Here is a 22079-nt window from a genome sequence, read left to right on the forward strand (position 1 = left end):
AAAAGGGGATATTACAGAACTGAAATAGGTTATTTTATAGTACCAGAAGGTCTAGTTTTAGGAGAAGGGAAGGTAGATAAAATAGGATTTTCAGATCATCCTGCAATATGGCTAGAGATAAAGGAAAACAAAGAATATATAAAATAGGCAAAGAAGCAAAAAGGATAAATGAGAAAGCATGGAATGAAGAAGGAAAGAGATCAGTAATAATGTTATGGAAAGAGCATATTACTATGAGAACATTTTATGAAAATTGGTCTGAATGGTGGATGATATTTAAGGAAAAATATAAAAAAAAAACTTTTTTTTTTTTTTTTTTTACAGTGACATGATGTTTGAAAATTAGATAAAGAAAAATATAAAAATAACATATAATACATAAAGATGCACTGGTTAGAGCATAATAATAAAACATACTTTGACAAAGAATTATATGAAAGAACAAGAAAAAGTACAAGAATTATTATATAAGCAAATATATTTTTACAAGGAAAAAGAGAAGAAATATTAAGTTCCTTAAGCAAATTAGTAAAGGAAGATGATAGTGTAATGAGAAAAATAAAAAATGTAAAAGAAACAATTAACTCAGGAAGAGATTATGAATACTGTAGCAAAATATGTACAAGAGATGCTTAAAGAAAAAAAAAGGCAGTGAGAAAATATAGGAAGTAAAAAAAGTTAATACAGAAAGAGAATAGAGTTGGAAAAGAGATTTCTTTAAATGAGCTACATAAAGTATTAAGACAAGTAAATATAGATTCAGCTACAGGCCCAGATGGAATAGGGTATGAAATGTATAAAAATTTAAGGGAGTGGCAAAAAAATATATATATATATATATATATATATATATATATATATATATATATTTTTTTTTTTTAATTTTGAATTAATGGTTAAATGAAAGTTTTATGTATAAAGAATTGTGTAGTGGTGGTGTACTTCAATTCATATGGAAGAAGGGAGATAGAAGACAATTAAAAAACTGGACAGCAATAGTATTGAATAATAATGTTTATAAGATCTTTATGAAAATAATACAAGAGAGGTTTAAAACTAAAATGGAAAATGTTATGGAAGACACCATATATTGCAGAAAGGGGAAGGGTTGTCAAGAATTATTAATAACAGAGAAATTGTGGATGATATGAAATGAAAAGAAGTGAAAATCATGATAGGAGACCTTAATAAGGCATTTGATACAACTGGACATGAAATGTTATGGGTAATAATGAAGGAATATAATATAAGTGAAAAGGTTAGGAAATTATGTATGTCAGCTTATAGTAATAATAAAACAAAAATAGAGTACAATGCCCCTTTTGGGATGTACCTTACCAGACACCTGCAGCAACTGGAAAGACCCCAAAAGTACCTCACCAAGAGGATCAAAGGGCTCAAACAGATGCCATATGCTGCCCGGTTAAAGAAACTCCAGCTCTACTCAGTGACATACCGCCTGTTCAGAGGCGATCTGTGCCTGACGTATAAAGCCATGTCCAACCCGGAATTAATGGACATGCTGCACCACAGAAAATCCAAATCCCATCGAGCTACGCCGAGAGACTTGAACCTCAGCACTGAAATAAATAGGACATGCTGGAGGGACAGATTCATAACCCAGAGGCTCCCTTCACTCTGGAATAAAATCCCAGTCCAGGTTAGGCAGAGTCCCTCATTGACTCTCTTCAAGAGGAATCTTGATGAGTGGATGGGAGATCGTAGGTTTACCCCGGGTATCACTTCTGTGTCACTGTTAGACAGAGGCACAGTATACTAACCTCGAAAAAGGGCATAGCAAAATAAATTTAAAATGGGTGGCGAAAGCCAAACACATTCTGGCAAGGCTTATAAATGCCCTAGGGCAGATAGCCTAGTATGAACCTAGGGAAGTTTCTTTGCTTACCAGTGGGAGTGGGAAGCACTGAGCGGCCTTTTTGTCCGATTTGGTGAAGTTTCAGCCAGAAACTAGTAGTCCATTGGTCGTTTTGGGCCAATTCCTAGCTCCCTTCAGCCCCCTGCTATAAAACACGCTAAACTGTACTGCTGATCTAACCAGCATATCCTATAACTGAAAAGTTCATCTCTACTTGATTCCCAAGTAGACTATTCTCTATCTGTAAAGCCTAGCACTTACTCCTACAGTACTTGCACCTTGATAAAGCACTCTTATTATAGATAGTACCCCACCAGCCTAAAACCCACTTCCCCCGGAGTCCTTTGAAAGTTCTTTATCTACTACTTCTAGTATGTCGAGGATCAGTTGCTAGTGTCCTCTCCAGCTCAACTGGTGAACCTGGGAATATTGAGGCAATGTTACAATTGCCTCATGTACACAGACAATCCTCTCCTTCTCCCACAAAACACAAATACATGCGAGAGATGCAACTATACGGCCAAACTGGAGGCTGAGCTCTCTCAACATAGGACTGGCAAGACCAGACAGGAGGAGAAGGTAACCACACACAATACATACCCAGTCACACATGGTACCATCACAACTTCAAATCATACACATACTCACACAAAGACATACTGGAGGCTCTGATCAAAATTTACCAAAACAGCAGAGGCCACCAAAGCAGACACCCAAACAACTACCACCTCACGACCCAACACATGCAACACATAGACCACACAGTCAGAGTGTCAAACAGTCACAGCCCTTAAGGCCAAACAAAATGCCAGACACACTTGTCATTGGTGATTCCATAGTCAGACACACTGACGTCCGCTCGCCACCAGACTGAGTAAGGAGAAGGTCACAGTAAGCTGCCTGTCGGGCGCTAGAATCCGCCACATAACGCAAGCACTCAGGTCTCTCAACAGCAGGTACAAGTACGACTCAGTCATTGTCCACGCTGGTGTCAACGACCTGAGACATACCTCCTGGACTACATGAAAAGGGACATCGAGGAGCTCTCTGATTATGTAGCCCAGGCAGGTATGACCCTGACCTTGAGCAGTATCCTACCTTCACCTAGAATGATGCCACAATACAGTGATAAGATGATCAGCTTTAATAATTGGCTTAAATTCTGGTGTCATTCAAAGGGGATCCAATGTCTGTCTGCCTGGGATGACATGCTGGACAAGCCACGCTGCCAAGGGACGGCTTGCACCTGTCACCCTGGGCTTCCGGATATTGGCAAAGGCTCTTGCCACCCCATAGTGCCTTTTAGGCAAGGCTCAAATTCTAAACCTACCACCCTAGAACACCAAAAAGGAAAAAACTAAGGGTAATGCTGCTCAATGCCAGAAGTCTCAATCTCAAGATGCACGCACTCGAGGCCCTTCTCAATATGGAGAACATCGATGTCTGTGCTGTGACAGAAACCTGGTTCAAGGCTCCTGAGAGCACCCCAGCACTAACAGGTTTCACCTCATATCATGCCCGCCCCAAAATCCGGACAACACCAAGAAAGGAGGGTGTCCATATTCATAAAGGACACCCACACCTCAAGGTTGGTGGCAACGCGATGCATCGGAGACCATCCAGGTGCAATTAACCATAGGCAAGACTGCTCTGCAATTTGTAGCATGTTACAGGCCACCCTCTCAAACTCAGGAACCTCACATGGCCTTCCTGAAAACATTGGAGGGGATAAATGTATCTCCAAACACCATCATACTAGGTGACTTCAACTACCCTAATATAGACTGGGAACACTACTCAAGCCCGAACACTCTAACCCAAAGATTCCTGGAGTTCATAAACTCAAATGCCATGGAACAACTAGTCACCATCCCCACAAGAGGTGAAAATAAGAAGTTATGTACCTACCATAACGTTCCATGTTAGTTGTCTTCTCTCGCCTTCTTTCTTGCTTGATGGGTTCGGAGCCGATCCCTCGGCTCCGACTCGGCACTTGCTAAGCTCGAGAGTCACTTTTACCAGCTCGAGGCAGCCCCATATCCCATGATGCAAGGCGGTAAGTACCCAGATCTCGTTTGCTAACAAAGGGCAATAGCACCAAGCATAAAAAACTTCCCAAAGGAAGAAAGAAAACTTACAGATGGAAGAAGGACCAGGTCTGAATGGTCTTCAGCATAACAGTTTCTTATACAAGGTTTGTCCAGGCCAGGGAAGGAGGGAGGGTGCAAGAAAGAAGGAGAGAAGACAACTAACATGGAACGTTATGGTAGGTACATAACTTCTTAATGTTAAGTTGTCAATCTCGCCTTCATTCTTGCTTGATGGGACCGTCCTAGCACCTCTATCCTGGGTGGCTCAATGGAACAAACTCTTGAGGACTGTAGAGCCAAAACTGGCTCTGTCCCTGGAGGCCAAGTCCAATCTGTAATGGGAAACAAAAGTGTGAGGAGTAGCCCAAGTGCGCTGCACAAATAGTGTCCAAAGGAAGTCTAGCTTGAAAGGCTGTAGAAGTAGCTAAGCTCCTAGTTGAATGTGCTTTAGGTTTTGAGCACAGCTGTTTTCCCCTGAGCGTATAAATTTCCGAGATGACCGAAGAAAGCCATCTGGACAAGGTCACTTTAGAAACAGGAAGGCCTTTTTTATTATCCGCATAGGAAACAAAAAGTTGATCAGATTTTCTAAATTTTTTTGTTCTGTCCAAATAATATCTAAGTTGACGGTGGACATCAAGATAATGTAGCTTTTGTTCAGCTCTATCTGAATAGTTAGGAAAAAATACTGGGAGATCAATGGATTGATTCAGATTGTTCTTTGAAGCGACCTTAGGTAGAAAGGATGGATTAGTTCTCAAAGATACTCTGTCTTTGTGAAAACCAAATAGGGGTCGAACCGAAGAGCATGAAGTTCAGACACCCTCCTGGCAGATGTAATAGCCACTAGGAATAAAGTTTTCCAAGAAAGATATTTCAGGGAACAAGAAACAGCTGGCTCGAAGGGGGGAAGAATCAAGGATGTCAGCACTAAATTTAGATCCCACTGAGGAGGAGGATTCCTGATTGGAGGCTTTAGTAGGAAAATTCCTTTCAAGAAGGCCCTGCAGAGCCTATGGGACATAATATTATGATCTGCTATCCCGACATGAAAATTGGAAATAGCAGCCAATTGAACTCTGACTGTGGAAGAAGAGGAGCCTGCATGAAAAATCTCTGCTAAGAAGTCCAGGACTGCCTGAACAGGGGCAGTAAAAGGATCAATATTTTGGGCCTTAGCCCAATAAGAGAAACGTTTCCATTTGTTTGTATAAATCCTCCTGGTAGAGGATTTTAGCGGTTACTATGATGTCTCTAACTGGGTTAGAGATCAAAGGAAGCCTGGCTAAGGAAGGAAGTGGAGCAACCATGCTGTGAGGTTGAGAGAAGGGATTGACCGGTGCAGCTGACCCGATTGGTGAATCAGAAGATCTGGCACTGGGTCCAGATGCCACGGCTGCACCAAAAGGTGATGATGGAGGAACGGGAACCAAACTTGTCGAGGCCAGTAAGGGGCAATGAGAATCAATTTGGCTCTCAAAACGGTAGCTTTCTGGATCACCTGAGGGATCAGAGGAAATGGAGGGAAGGCATAAAGAAGTCCCTGGGGCCAATCCTGGGTCAGAGCGTCTCTGGGGATGGCCTGATAGAGGGAAGAGGCTGAAGAAGTCTGGACATTTGCTGTTTTGGGGAGTAGCAAAAGATCGCAACATGGACGACCCCATTCCAGAAAAATCTCTTCCGCTATAGATTGCTTGAGAGACCACTCGTGAGGCATGAGGATAGCTCTGCTCAATCTGTCCGCTATAATGTTGGTTTTCCCAGGGATATGCGTTGCTACCAGAAACCGATGAGAGGAGATCGCCCATTGCCATAGTCTGAGCTTCTCGACACAAGGGGTAGGACTTGGTTCCGCCCTGTTTGTTGATATACCAAACTACAGACATGTTGTCTGTGTGGACTGCAATTGTCCCTACGGGAAGAAAGTCGTTGAGGGCTTGCAACGTTAAAAGCACTGCTCTCATCTCCAGGACATTTATGTGCAGATGGTACTCGAACGGCTGCCACGCCCATGAACCATCCTGCCCTGATAATGACCCCCACCCGATCAGGGAGGCATCCGTGGTGACAGTGGCTATCGGGATGGGGTACAAAGTACCTGCCTTGGTGAACCTGAGGCGATGTGATCCACCAAGCAAGATGCTCTTTGCATGTCTGTGTCACCAGAATCTGGTGACGCATTGGAAGTTGCTGGTATGACCATTGTGTGAACAGCATCCACTGAAGAAGGCGCATGTAGAATCGAGCCAGGGAAGAAGAGTAATGGCCGCAGCCATGAGACCTAATACCTTTAGAACCATTCTGGCCTGTACTTTCTTGCTGGCCAGAATGATCCTGACATGAGTCTGAATGTCTGAAACTCTTTGTTCTGTAAGGGTAGCTGACATCCGAACAGTGTTTAAGTTTGCGCCTATGAAGGTAATAGACTGGCAGGGCGATAAGGATGACTTTTCAAGTTGATTGAGATGCCCAAATGAGAACAAAGGTCTATTGTGTAATCCCTGGCTTGTATAAGCTGATGCCTGGTGGTGGCTGACAGGAGCCAGTCGTCGAGATACGGAAACACCTGGAATCCTTGACGTCTCAGGTGAGCCGTGACCACTGCCATGCATTTGGTGAACACTCTGGGTGCTGTAGTGAGACCAAAGGGCAGGGCTCTGAACTGGAAATGACTGGACCCCAGCCGAAAGCGGAGAAATCTCCTGGAGCGTCTGTGAATTTTGATGTGATAGTACGCATCCTGAAGATCTATTGAGCACATCCAGTTGTCCTTCTGTAAGAAGGGCAGAATTGACTGAAGAGTGACCATTCGGAACCTTGTCTTCGTGACAGAGTTGTTGAGTCTGGTGAGATCCAATATTGGTCTCCAGTCTCCCGTCTTTTGGGGACCAAAAGAACCTTGAGTAGATTCCGGCTCTGAATGGTCTATTGTAACTGGCTGAATGGCTCTTTTTGCAGTAGTTTTGAGACTTCTAACTCTGCAACCTCCCTTAGACCGGTGGTACGTCTGGAAGGGAACTTGAGGGAAGGGACTTTCCTCGAAAGGAATTATGTAACCCTTGGATATGATCGACTGTACCCATCTGTCTTGAGTGAGGGAAAGCCAGGCTTCTGGGTACAGTGATAATCTTCCCGACTGCCTCCAAGGAGGGACAGCCGGGCAACACCTCAGGGATGCTGAAAGGGCTTGTCAGAGAGAGGCTCCCTGTTTCCCTGGTTCTTGGACCCCTCTGCCTTCTGCCTCTAGAGCGTCTGTTGTTGTTACCCCTCTGCCTCTAGGGGTAAACTGACCACGTGAATCCGGCGTGACTCCTTGGGATTTACGGAACCACATCTTCCCACCCTTCTGTCCTTTGGGATAAGGTCTAGAAGGCGTGGAAAGACGGGCTCCAACAGCAGAAAGAGTCTTGCCGTCCTGCTCGCACCTGGTCAAGGTTTCCTTCACCTGAGGGCCAAACAAAGCTGACCCATCAAAGGGAGAATTTGTGAAGGACGCCTTAAAGGGTTCCGCAAAATCACATAGCCGCATCCAGGCTTGGCGTCTAAGAGCCACACCTGTACCTGCGGCTCTACTCGCTCCATCCGCAGCATAAGATATTAGCCGCATGGAGGAGTTTGCAATGGAATTGAGGGTTCCTAGCTGCGAAGCAATTTTTTCTTGAGCCCCTGCAGCTGTAGGATCCTGAACTACTTCTCCCAGCTCCTTCAGGATATCTCTGGAGTCTGGTGAAGTGACATAGGTAATTCAGCGAACGCATAGCAAAGGTCGCTGAGGAAAACATCCACTTACCGTACCTATCCATGGTCCTGGAGTCCTTATTAGGAGGATGGACGGGCACGGAAGGATCTGCAAGTTCCTTTTGGTGGCCGCAGCCACCACCATGGCATCAGCGGGACACCCTTAGTAAGGAATTGTTTGTCACTGGGGCAGTGATGAATTTTGAAGGCCTCCTAGGGACTGGCTCTACAGAGTCAGGAGCTGCCCACGCCTTCGTGCAATAACCTGCATAAGGGGGTCGAAGGCGGAGACACCCAGGAGGTGGAGGGCCGAGATCCAAACGCCTCTAGGTATACTGACTCATCCTCAGAGGAATTGTTGGTGGGCCAGTTTCCCTCTGTTTCAGAAGTTTTAGGATGTCTGAGAAGGAGACATCCTCAGAGGGGATCTAGGGATCCCTCTGACTCATCAAAGTCAGTATCCAAGTGACAGACTCGGGGAGTCTACATGCTTCCTCTTACAAGTCCTCTTCCTAGGAGGATCTCCCGAAACATCAGGAGAATCCTCGGAAGAGGGGAAATTCCCAATGGGGAAACCTGAGGCGGAGGATCTCTGGGTCCTGTAGCAAGAGAAGTGGCAGAGATGTCAACAGGTACTATAGAGGGAGGAGCTACGGAACAGACTGCTGACTGATACCAGTGGCCAGTACACTCTTCATCACCTCGAATGCTCCCTCCCAGGCAGGTCCGAGAGAACCCGCTCCAAGAGCTAGGAACTCCAGGGACCACCGAAGGGAAGTCTCCGAGGCAGATGTCGGAGCCGAGCTCACCAAGGCCGAGGCTCCAAGGGGAAAAGCGGTTCGGACAAGGGTCCGATGCCACTCACCCCTCGGAGGAGACCATGGAAGCCCGACCACGAATCCCTCTAAGGAAGGTCTCAAGAGGAGATAAGAGTAGAGGCTGAAGGAACAGAAGGGGTATCCGTCCTCCAGCCGTAGCAGTAACCATTCCCGAAGACTCCAACTCCAAGCTCTGGGGTAGAGTTGAAGGAGGAACTGTAACGGGTGTGGACCAACAATCGTCTGTTGAGACGGACTGTGTAACATTTGGGCCAGTACCTGTGACTTAAGTAATCTACTGACCACTCTCTCTAGGTCATGATCTGACAACCTGGACGACCTTGAAGATCGGCTCCGATGGCTCCGTTCCGATAGAAGAGGTGAAGCCGGAGCCGAAAGTATCGGCTCCAAGGAAGGAGAGCTCGACCTCTTCCTGGAATGAGCCATCGGAGCCGATACCATAGATCCTGTCGGAGCCGACCTCGGAGCCGACAGGAACCTCGATGTATCGGCCCCAGCCGGAGCCGACACAGCCACCAAAGTAACGGTGTCGGAGCCGATCGGAGCCGACACCGATGCCTGTGCCACATGGGTGTCGGAGCCGATCGGAGCCGACATCGAGCGGTCAATACAGATTCGGCACCGATAGCCATCGGTGCCGAAGCTTTGCCAGAATCGGCTCCAGCCGGAGCCGATCTCGACTCAGCACGAGTCGGGCCGAGGCCGCAGGCTTAGATACAGAAGCCTGGGCCTTGGAAGATTTTGTTGATTTTGGTGGAGCCGACTTAGCCGGAGAGCCCTCCGGCTTAAGAAGGCCCCTAAGTATCAGCTTATTACGTCTCTCCTGCAGGACTCTCTGGCTGAAGGAATGACAAATAGCACAGGAGTCCTGCAGGTGAAGAGGGCCCAGACAATACAGGCAAGAAGTGTGACCGTCTGTCAGAGACATCTTCTGACAGCACGAGTCACACTTCTTAAAACCTGAGACCCTCTCCTTTGACATGGTGCTGAAAAACACACACACACACACCAGTCAAAATTAACTTAAATAAATACCAAAAGGTATTCTATCAAACTAACACACACACCCTAACAGGGGGGGGGATGGGACAGGGAAAAGTTTGACTAACAAAATTAAAGGAGATAGGGATTTCCTGTCAGAAAAAGTACAAAATAACTTTAAAACTATCAATAAAAGGTTTTTTTACAAAAGGGGGCTTAAATCTCACAAAAGTGAATAACTTACCAGGAGCTGGTAAAAAGAAGACCTCCTAAGCGAAGCGGCAAACGAGATCTGGGTACTTACCGCCTTGCATCATGGGATATGGGGCTGCCTCGAGCTGGTAAAAGTGACTCTCGAGCTTAGCAAGTGCCGAGTCGGAGCCGAGGGATCGGCTCCGAACCCATCAAGCAAGAATGAAGGCGAGATTGACAACTTAACATCATACTTGATCTCATCATCACGAACATGGGATCAAAATGTTCAACACCGGAAGTATACCCCTCACTGGTGAGATCAGATCATAAACTAATCTCGCTGGAGGTCCTCATCCCGCCCCCATCTGAAACAAAAAAGACCACAGTGAAAAACTTCTCAAAAGCCGATTTCACACTTCTAAAAACTAGTGTGGTCTCCTTTAAGGCCCCTGAGCCAGTGGTAAACATTACTCAAACCGCTGAATCACTTACAAATGCCTTCTACCAGCACCTACAGGACTGCATGGATCAGGCAATCCCAAACAAAACTAAGACTCTCTGTACCAAAGGCAAGCGTCCAGTCTGGTGGACCCCAGCCATAAACAAGCTCTACAACAAAAGGAGGAAGCTACTACAAGATAGAGCAAAATCCTTGAAAGGTAAGACGCCTTTGATCATTATAAGTAAAAAACTAAGAGCTCTCATAAAATCATCCAAGGCAAATTTTGAGAGAAAAATCGCCAAGGACTCTAAAGACAATCATAAGGCCTTCTTTAGCTATGTTAGAAACCTAGGAGGAAACTCCCAGATATGCTCAGAATTAGTTCAAAATGATGTGAAAATTACTGAACCTACACACATTGCTAACATACTGGCTGACAGGTTCAGTGCAAACTTCTCGCCCCAAAGGAGAGATATCTATTCCAGAGGATTGTAGCCCCCAAACATCTCCAACGCCCAGGTGAGAACTGCCCTCACTAAGGCAAAAACACAGCATCCATGGGACGGATGGTGTCCCCGGCTGTGTGCTTCATGAACTCAATGAGGAATTAAACCCACAGTTAGGACAGCTGTTTAATCTTAGCCTCACCTCAGGATACGTACCCCAAGGAGTGGCGCACGGCGACTGTGGTCCCACTTCATAAGGGCGGTGCCTCCACAGACCCTGGAAATTACCGCCCCATTAGCTTGACAAGCCTTATCTGCAAAGCCATGGAGAGGATCATAATGGAACTCATAAATAAAGACATAGGGAACTTGCAGACTTTGGATCCAACCCAGTTTGGCTTTGTCAAAGGCAGATCCTGCCTCTTAAACTTGGTTGACTTTTTCGAGACAGTCACCAAGGCCATTGATGAGGGAAAGGCAGTCCATACAGCCTACCTCGACCTGGCAAAGGCCTTGACACAATACCCCACTCAGGTATCATCGAAAAACTCATCAGCTTGAATGTAAACCCATACATCACAAGATGGGTTGCAAACTGGCTAGCGACAGAACCCACAGGGTCAGAGTTGCTGGAGCCATGTCAGACTCAAAGCCTGTCACAAGTGGTGTCCCACAGGGCTCAGTCCTGGGTCCACTCTTGTTCGGCATCTACTTTTCTGAAGTACAAGCAAACACAGGAGGGTTATGGCTGACAAAGTTTGCAGATGACTGCAAACTGGGCCATAGTCGAAAACATATCTGACACAGATATCCTCCAGAAGGGCCTCACAGAAACGGATAACTGGTGCCAGAGCCATGGCCTGAAGTTAAACGCCAAAAAATGCATAGTCATACCCTTCGGGAAAACAAGGTTACCCTAGCTACCATATAGATGGCAATCCACTGAGCACAGAAAAGTCATCAGGGATCTGGGGACCCAAGTTGACAGTAGCCTTCGTTTGACACTCATGTTGCTAAAGTAGTTAGGAAAACCTTCTATATCGCCCACCTGATCATGAAGGGATTCACATCTAGATCAAGGGAGGTCATCGTCCCCCCTGTACTCATCACTCATTAGACCTATGATTGAGTACAATGCCCGCTCGAATGTATCTGACCAGACACCTGATGCAGCTTGAAAGGCCCCAAAAGTTCCTCACCAAAAGGATAAAGGGTCTCAAAAATATGTCTTATGCTGCCCGACTGAAAGAACTCCAGCTCTATTCAGTCTCATACCGCTTGCTCAGAGGTGACCTGTGCCTGACATATAAGGCCATGTCAAACCCAGATTTGATGAATATGCTTCACCTCAAAAATCTAGATCCCTCAGAACCACAAGGGCGGGAGACTTAAACCTTGACACGGTTATAAATAGAACGTGCTGGAGGGACAGATTCATCACCCAGAGACTCCCTATGCTGTGGAACAAAATCCCGGTACATGTGAGGCAGAGCACCTCGCTGGCCTTGTTCAAGAGGAATCTTGACCAATGGATGGGAGATCGCAGATATACCCCAGGGATTACTTCAGTGTCACTGCTTGACAGAGGCACAGAAAAATGATAGGCATAGTTTTTATTCAAACTAAAGGGGTGGTGAAAGCCACATAACTATGGGCTAGGCTTATAAATGCCCTTGGGCAGATAGCCTAGTATGACCCTATGAACTTGTAAATGGCCGGTTAAGCCAAGAAGTACATATGAAGAGGGATGCAAGACAGGGATGTCCAATGAGATGTATACTATTTGCATTAGTTATGAATGTGATAGTATGTGAAATAAATTACAAAATGAAGGCGGTAGGGTATGTAACAACTGAAGGGTTAAGAATTCCAGTTCTGCTATCAAACACAGGTGACATTATAATAACTGCAAAAAACAAAATTCAGATAAAATAAGTAACAATTTGCAAAAGTGAGTGTCTAGAGATGATAGGGATGGCTTTAAATATTATTTATTTGACATTTGTTGCCCAGGAAAGTCCAACTGGGACAAAGCTCTTTTCAGCGGAGGCCCGGGGAGAAAAGCTCCACAGTACAAATATAAAAAGATACATGTTTCAATAAAAGTATAACACAATAAGGTTGGCAAAATATAACAATGATAGAAAAGAACAATAGAGACTAAAGGAAAATTATATAAAACAAATATGCATAATGGTAGAAGAGACCTATAGAATAGAAGACAGTAAAATACAGTATATTGACTGGATGCTAACTGAAATCAACAGAAGGAGAAATATGTTAAGGAAGGACAGACGAATAAAAAGAAGAGAACAGATAAACTAGGAACTACATTCAGGTAGGGTGGCTACAGCGGCATTTCCAGGAGTGATTCAGGTATTCTTTGAGAGATCTCTTGAATTTACATACTTGAGGTATGCTTCTCAGAGTCATAGGAAGCTTGTTCCATAGAATGGTGGGTGAGTAACTATATAAGTTCTGTCCGGCAGATTTTTTAGGTTTATGAATCTGTAACCAATATTAACGTCCCTTTAAGACCTGCTATACAGTCATGGGTTTGAGGCAATAATTTTTTGTTACTTAAATGTATTTTACTGATGCTTTATTAGATCTAAAGAAGCGTCCAGAATATGTGCGAAAGCACTCCTCTTCATTGTTTTTATATTTATATATATTTTTTAAAGCGTTCTTACATTGATGCCGCCTGGCTGGTTCTTTATTCACTTATCTCATTGGCTTGTTCTTACTTGAACCAGCCTTTTGCTTTTGATCTGTTTTGTGTTTGTTTAAATGAAGAAATGTCACCAAGAAAAGCATTTTTTGTGGAAAGTAAAAACTGATAGGATATAAAAGTATTGTATAAGAATGTAATGATACATTACTAAAAAATAAAGCTATAAAAATAAGAACTGATGGTGTAATCAGAAAGTAGAATGTCAAGACTTTTTTGTGGGACTAGTAATAGAAAAATTGCCAGTGAAATGAGATATGCCATATAAAAAGAAAAGTGATAGAATATTTTTACATTGTCAAAAAGAAGAAACTATGGAACATGTAGTTGGAAATGTACAAGAGTAACAAGTTATGCGGAAACTATGTAAAGAAGATTTTTTTGAAGATATAAAAGAAATGAATAAAATAAACATGGTTATGATTAAATATGGATATTATACGAATAGAAGTAAAGACCATGTCAGACAAATAGATAAATTATTTTATGTTATATGGGTTACATGGAATGAAAGAATAAATGAAATTATGTTTAATGATAAATGGATTTTATCAACAATATTAAGTAAATCAGATGGTGGTTATGGAAAAAGGCGTGGGGTCTAATAAATATTAAAATTTAGCATGACTAAGGAAATTATGAATATGTGTAAACATATTTGTATATTTATATGTTTGTATACATAAAATATTTGTAAATATGTAAACATTTTGTAACTAAGAGTTATTTTTGCATATAAATAAAAGACCCCTACTCATTTCAATAGGTGCTGTGGAATCTTTTACATCTACCTGAGCTACCACCACCTCAAGCATATGGGATCTTGGTTTAATGTCTCATCTGAAGAAGGAGACACTCAGGAGTACAGCACCCACTTATGCTGCATTACAGTGTCAGTAATGCAGTCACCTGAAGTGGAAATAGAACCCACAGCTTTTTGATCTTCCATCATCAAAGGTGAGTGAGCTACTTGTTGTGCCGCCTCTTCTGTCAGTCACATTCAGCTCTAGTGAGTACATTTTACAAGGCTGCAAACAATTCCATTTCCTCTCCTGGTTACTTTCAGCCATGGAAGAAAGTCTTTGCAGCCTTTGCTCAGCACCTACTCTACTATGAGCTGGCCAGACTTGCCATCCAAATGTCACTAGTACTCAGTAGCTTTCCAGTTTCAATTAGTTCATAGGTTCATACTAGGCTATCTGCCCTAGGGCATTTATAAGCCTAGCCAGAGTGTGTATGGCTTTCGCCACCCATTTTAAATTAATTTTGCTATGCCCTTTTTCGAGGTTAGTATACTGTGCCTCTGTCTAACAGTGACACAGAAGTGATACCCGGGGTAAACCTACAATCTCCCATCCACTCATCAAGATTCCTCTTGAAAAGAGTCAATGAGGGACTCTGCCTAACCTGGACTGGGATTTTATTCCAGAGTGAAGGGAGCCTCTGGGTTATGAATCTGTCCCTCCAGCATGTCCTATTTATTTCAGTGCTGAGGTTTAAGTCCCTCGAGCCTGTAGCTTGATAGGATTTGGACTTTCTGAGGTGCAGCATGTCCATTAATTCCGGGTTGGACATGGCTTTATACGTCAGGCACAGATCGCCTCTGAGCAGGCGGTATGCCACTGAGTAGAGCTGGAGTTTCTTTAACCGGGCAGCATACGGCATCTGTTTGAGCCCCTTGATCCTCTTGGTGAGGTACTTTTGGGGTCTTTCCAGTTGCTGCAGGTGTCTGGTAAGGTACATCCCAAAAGGGGCATTGTACTCAATTATGGGTCTGATGAGGGATGAGTAAAGAGGCACGATGACCTCCCCTGATCTAGATGTGAATCCCTTCATGATTAGGTGGGCTATATAAAATGTTTTTCTAACCACTTTGGCCACATGGTTGTCAAATGAGAGATTGCTATCAACTTGGGTTTCCAGGCCCCTAATTACTTCTTTTGTACTTAATGGATTACCACCTATGTGGTAATTTGTGGGCACTTCGTTTTTGCCAAAGGGGATGACTATACACTTTTTGGCGTTTAGCTTGAGGCCATGGCTCTGGCACCAGTTGTCTGTTTCTATGAGGCCCTTTTGGAGGAGGCTTGTGTCGGCTGGAGAGTCTATTATGGCGCCCAGTTTGCAGTCATCTGCGAACTTGGTCAGCCACAGTCCTTCCATGTTGGCCTGTACCTTCGAGAAATATATACCGAACAAGAGAGGCCCCAAGACTGAGCCTTGTGGGACGCCACTTGTAACTGGTTTGGAGTCTGACATGGCTCCAGCTACTCTAACCATGTGGGTTCTGTCCTTGAGCCAGTTTGCAACCCATCTAGTGACATAGGGGTTTATATTTAAGCTGGTGAGCTTATCTATAATGCCCGAGTGGGGTATTGTATCGAAGGTTTTTCTGAGGTCCAGGTAGGCTGTGTGGACCACCTTCCCCTTGTCAATGGCCTTGGTGACTGTTTCAAAGAAATCGACCAGGTTTAAGAGGCAGGATCTGCCCTTAACAAAGCCGAACTGGGTAGGATCCAGTGTCTGTAGGTCTCCAATATCTTTATTTATAAGGTCCATGATGATCCTTTCCATAGCTTTACAGACCAAGCTAGTGAGACTTATGGGGCGATAGTTTCCAGGATCCGTTGAGGCACCACCTTTGTAGAGAGGGACCACTGTTGCTGTACGCCACTCTTTGGGTACATATCCTGCAGTAAGGCTGAGATTGAACAGTAGTTTTAGGTTTGGGTTTAGCTCTTCTTGGAGTTCATGTAGGACGCAGCCCGGGACACCATCTGGTCCCATTGATGCTGTGTTTCCTGCTTTGGAGAGGGCAGCTCGAGATGTCAGGGGGGCAGCACTCTGCTGGGATAGATATTAGCCCTTTTGGTGGGGAGGGGGGGAGAAGTTTGCGCTGAACCTGTCAGCTAGGATGTTGACTAGTAGTATGCCAGAAAAGGATGTAGACTAGTAGTATGCCAGAAAAGGATGTAAACTAGTAGTATGCCACAAAAGCTCATTCAGGAATGCAAAGTAGCAGTACACAAATGAAGGTTACAGAAGAAAAAAAAACTTCATTCATTAGGACTGTAGCTTTCTGAATTAGGCCTATTCAATGCCCTTGTGCAGAGAAAGCTCCCTGGCACCTGCTGCTGGTGGTATATTGTAAGGCCCTTTCTCTGCATAGTTGCACATGTCTATGATGGAGGCTGACTGACTACATTCTCTGTTTTCCTCCATCAGGAACAGTTGGTTACGCAGCTGGATTTAATACCTGATAACATAGCAAAGTTTCCATTTCAGTAGGAAAGGGGTTCGCAGATGCTGCTGTAGCTGCCTTTTTTGTTGAGGCATGTTTAGCAGCATGTTCTAATATCACTGACTCTCATTATGAAATTAAGTTGTTGTAGGGAGGACTGGAAACTGCTGCTGGTATTGTTTATGTCTAGAACTGGAAACTGACAGCAAGGCACTGATATCTTTGGCCCCAAAGTGAGGACATTAGATTATGTTCAAAGCAATTTTAGCCACAATTTAAAGTAAGCAAGGAAAGAAATGTAAACTGTTTAATTAGGAATTGTCACTTGATTTAGACAGAATGTAAACTGTGAGGAAGTAGATTTATTCATTCTGAGGAAGTTCTGGTTAAAATAAAGAATGAAAGTACGAAAATAAATACTTCCTTCCTTACTTATTTTAAATTGCGGCCAAGATCACTTTGAGCATGTGTTTTTTTCATTGTCATATTGTTGAGATGGCAAGAGAACTTGTGCTATGTTTCCACATCCCTCCAACAGCAGCTGAATCACGTTTTGCCATCAAAGCCGCCTGCTCCCATAAGGCAGGGCTGGTAGCATGCCTTAAAGTCTCTACTAACTTCATTCAGAAAAAGTTAGGTTTAGGTCTGTCTCTGACCAAGAGAATGATATTTCTGCTTCTGAGGAGACTAGAGATAAGCAGTGGATGGCACCTCTGCACTTCAGTCCTCCCCAACATGGCTGAAGAATTTTTCTCATCGACTGTCTTGCTGCAGGTCTACTCTGGAAATACACAATTTTATTTCAGTTCATATCAGTTTTGTATTTGTGCCATATACCACATAAGTTCAAGGCAATTGTTTAAGAAGTGGATTTTATAAGGCTTTTACATTCCCAAATTAAATCCCCATCCCATAATAAACTCTGAAAGTTTTAGTGCTTACTGTAAACTCTAAGTGTTCCTACAAGTACATCTGTCTGTGCCTTCCTGCAAGACGCCCCTACAATTCAAACCAGTGCCTTAAAGGAAGGTATCATTAAAAAGACCACGGATTCTAAATTTTACTTGATACAACCTGCATCATATACCTCACTATTTATTTTCCCAAGTAAACCTTGAAGGATTTATGCTGGCCAAGTCACCCATGACTTCTACCTATGAAATTTCATTCATTTTTTAATAAAGTTTTTTTTTTTCCCTGAGGGTAAAAAGTACCTCAACCAAGTCCCAGAAGTAGACGTTGCCATCCTCAGAGCAGCTCACAACATGTGTGTCCTTTTCATTGAGAGTACAGTCCAGCTTGTAGTGATTATGCTTATGACCAGAATACCTTTGGGAGAGAAAATAAAAAGAAGTAAATATAATCAACAGTAAGTCACCTAATCCAAAATTAACATAACACTCATCTACCTCCTTACTAACATACCCTCACCACCATACAGACATCCGCTATACTCAAGAACAAAACTGGGGTGGGTTGCACATCTAGGCTTATAAAGACCCTGGTAGTTGACAACCTAATACAAACATATGAACCCATAATGCAACTGTTGCAGATATCTGTAACTGATAAGGAACTTTGTTAATAATGTCACAAATCTGGTTTGATAATTGTCAATGCATTTGGCATAATGAGATTGACTGATAAAAGCACACATTAATGTGGGCATCAGCTACAAACATTTTTTGTAATACTGACTGATGACTGCAAACATCAATGTTAGCATCAGATACATACTAACTTGATGCCTGCATCGTCCTTTTTCTTATTCTGCATACAGTCTCCATGGCTAGCTGATCTCAAAGTGTACACACCCCTGATAAAATGCCAGGTTTTTGTGATATAAAACAATGAGACCACAATAAATAATTTCAAAACTTTTCCCATCTTTAATGTGACCTATAATCTGTACAATTCAATTGAAAAACAAATCTGTTAGGGTAACAACTATAAAAAATAAAAAATGTACAATAAGCTAGTTGCATAAGTGTGCACACCCTTAAACTAATACTTTGTTGAAGCACCTTTTGATTTAATTACAGCATTCAGTCTTCTTGGGTAGGATTCTATTAGCATGGCACATCTTGACTTGGCAATATTTACCCGCTCTTCCTTGCAAAAGTGTTCTAAATCTGTCAGATTGTGAGGGCATCTCTTGTGCACAGCCCTCTTCAGGTCACTCCACAGATTTTCTATTGAATTTAGGTCTGAGCTCTAGCTGAGCCATTCCAAAACATTAATCTTCTGGTGAAGCCATTCTTTTGTTGTTTTGGATGTATGCATGGAGTCATTGTCATGTTGAAAGGTGAAATTCCTCTTCACTGTCAGCTTTCTAGCAGACACCTGAAGGTTTTGGGCCAAAAGTGACTGGTATTTGGAACGGTTCATAGTTCCCTCCACCTTGACTAAAGCCCCAGTTTCAGCTGTAGAAAAACAGCCCCATAGCATGCTGCCACCATTATGCTTCACCTTGAGGACGGTGTTCTTTTGGTGATGCAAAGTGTTTTTGCACCAAATGTACCTTTTGGAATTGTGGCCATAAAGTTCAACCTTGGTCTCATCAGACCATAACATATTTTCCCACATGCTTTTGGGAGAGTTGATGTATTGTTTTGCAATTTTTAGCCGGGCTTGGATGTTTTTCTGTGTAAGAAAAGGCTTCCATCTTACAACCCTACCCCATAGTCCAGACATATGGAGAATACAGGAGATTGTTGTCACATGTAGTACGCAACCACTACTTTCCAGGAATTCCTGCAGCTCCTTCAGTGTTGCTGTAGGTCTCTTGGCAGCCTCTCTGATGAGTTTTCGTCTGGTCTTTTCATCAATTTTGGGGGGCTGTCCAGTTCTTTGCAACATCACTGTTGTCCCATATTTTCTCCACTTTTTGATGACTGTCTTCACTGTGTTCCATAGTATATCCAATGTGCAGAAAGTTTTTTGTACCCTTCTCCTGACTGATACCTTTCAACAATGAGATCCCTTTGATGCTTTGTAAGCTCTCTGCAAACCATGGCTTTTGCTGTAGCAGGCAACTGAGCAAATGTCAGGAAAATCCTACTAGGACAGCTGAACTTTATTTGGGGTTAATCAGAGTCTCTTTAATTGAAGACAGGTGTGTACCCAAGAAGACTGAATGCTGTAATTAAATCAAAAGGTGCTTCAGCAAAGTATAAGTTTAAGGATGTGCACACTTATGCAACCAGCTTATTGTACATTTTTTATTTTTAATATTTTTCCCCCTAACAGATTTGTTTTTCAATTGAATTGTACAGGATGTTCTTCATGTTTCACTGTTGCAGTCATTACATTTGGGTAATCTGCTGGCAGGTTGCCCTCAGTCGGACTGAATAACAAAGTCTTGGGTCCTGCGTCGGTTGCTGTCTCTTCTTCCATGAAGTCAGGTCGTCAGGGGTATAAAACATGCAGCTGACGCCATTTTAACCAGTCTTTCTTGCCGCGCAATGCCCGAAGCAGAAGCAGTTCGCAAGTGCTGGTCGGCCAACTCCTGAAATTTTCGTTTTCGAGTTTCAGAATCGAAGTCTTCAACCTAAAGCTAAGTACCCCGTTGGGGAAACTTTTTCTTGCTCCTTACCGATGTCCGTAAAAGTTAATAATTGTATTACTTGTGGGAAGCAAATACCTCTTAAGAATTTTCATTTGTACTGTATTCCTTGCCTAGGCCATAACGTGCCTTGCTGTCGGTTTTGTGCTAAATTTAACCAACGCACTATTAAGTGTCGGTATATTTTTGCTTCTAAATATTTTGGCTCAAGATTTAAATATCCAGAAATGTCATCGGTTAGCAATCCGACTACCGGAATTCACAAAAAACGAAAAAAGAAAAAGACAGAGACAGACCGGCGAGGTCCAAAACCGACGATGAAGCTTCTCCTAAGTCAGTCGCCAGTTCACCGGTACTCAGTGAGGCACTTTCACAGCCCGTGATGCCCGCTACCTTTGATTTGCAGGCCTCTACCAAGACCCATCTGGAGTCCGGTATGCCGCAAGACACTTCAAGTACTGAACCCACGGATGTCTCTCCCTTAGATGGGTCCGGAGCTGCTGAGCAGGCACTGGATTCTGAGGGTGTTTTCAGGCCTAAAGATTTGTATATTAAACCAACGCCATCATCAAAAACAAGGCCAAAACCAACTTCTATGTCTAAAAAGCCAACGCATGGGCCATGTGTTCAGACTCCTATACCTAAAAATCAAATGATCAAAATGGCTGAGGATTTAATTACCTTGATCAGAGGTTCCCAACCCCCTCCTGCTAAGAGGCACTGATTATGAATCTTCAGATCAGGTTTCCATTTCTTCTGATTCCTCTTCTGATCAGGAATTTTCTATTCCCCCTTATGAGGGCTCTGATGCAGAAGAATCCATCCCTTCTGCTTCTCCTCCTGAGGATTTTTCTTTTGGAGAAACTTTGCATACCTTAAGGGAACATTTTCATTGGGAGAGTCAGGATTTTTCAGAATCCAAAAAGAGGCTTAGGGATTTCCTTCTTCCTCAGCATTGGCCTTTGGCTATACCTCCTGTTTTAGACATTGTTGATGATGTTTTCTCAGAATCCAGCATGGCTCCTGATTCCCTGCCTCCGGCTCCTAGTAAGCCAGGCAGATATTACAGGGTTCCCGACTCCCACAAGTTTCTTTTTAAACACCCTACTACTGATCCTGAAACAATTTCTCAGGGTCCCAAGGGTGTTAAGGCTTCTACTGCTAAAAATCCTACCCCTTCTGATAGAGACTCCAGGGCACTGGATAGATGGGGTAAGAAGGTTTACACGTCTGCAACCCTGGCTATCAGGGCTTTAAACTGTCAATTTCATATGCTTAAATATCAGCAGCATGTCATGGGCTTACTGAAACAGAAAATTATGTTGATTTTGACTGTGGAAAATAAAGAGTTGCAGGATTTATTGCATTCAGCTGAACAAGTTGGAAAGCACACTTTGCAATGTGGTTTTGATTCCTTGGAGGCCTCTTGCAAGGCCGCCGTAACTGGATCTGTGATAAGAAGGCATGCTTGGCTCAAGGAGCAAAATCTGCCTGATCATGTTAAAGCAAAATTGTTGGATGCTCCTTTACAACAGGACAGTCTATTTGGTAATAAGGCAGAAGTCGTCTTGAAAAAGATGGAAGACAAAGCTAAATCTATGCAAACTGTAAAAGATTTCTTACAAGTACAGCCACCCAGGTTCAGTAGGCACTGGCCTACTAAGAATTGGTCCTTTCCAGTACCTTTCCAGTACCCAACAGAGCCACTCAGGTCAAACCCAGACACTCCAAAGGCTCCATATTTCAGTCACAAGGAACTTAAGGAACAAAACAATGGGGTGCCTCCACTTCCAAATCTGGAAGTAGCAAGGCGCCCCCCCCCCCCCACGGTAAACAATCTCAATGACTTTCCTCTGTCATTTCCAAGCACTTATCTTTTGGCAGCCCCTTTGGGGGGGAAAAATAGCACTTCATGCACAAAATTGGCATCTAATT

At 43.5% G+C, this 22079-nt stretch overlaps 1 protein-coding gene across 2 annotated transcripts in view; it reads right to left on the reverse strand.

Annotated features, from left to right (window-relative positions):
* The window catches only part of WDR83 (WD repeat domain 83), a 346786-nt gene that overhangs the window by 56012 nt on the left and 268695 nt on the right, over positions 1-22079 (reverse strand). For both annotated transcript variants that reach the window (XM_044084728.1, XM_044084727.1), the window contains exon 8: positions 17794-17908. In XM_044084728.1, coding sequence (XP_043940663.1) covers positions 17794-17908 — 115 coding nt within the window. The remainder of the gene's footprint in view (positions 1-17793; positions 17909-22079) is intronic.

The sequence above is a fragment of the Protopterus annectens genome, chromosome 9.part0 (genome assembly GCF_019279795.1).
Source record: "Protopterus annectens isolate FY-2018-M chromosome 9.part0, PAN1.0, whole genome shotgun sequence".
Lineage (NCBI taxonomy): Eukaryota > Metazoa > Chordata > Ceratodontiformes > Protopteridae > Protopterus > Protopterus annectens.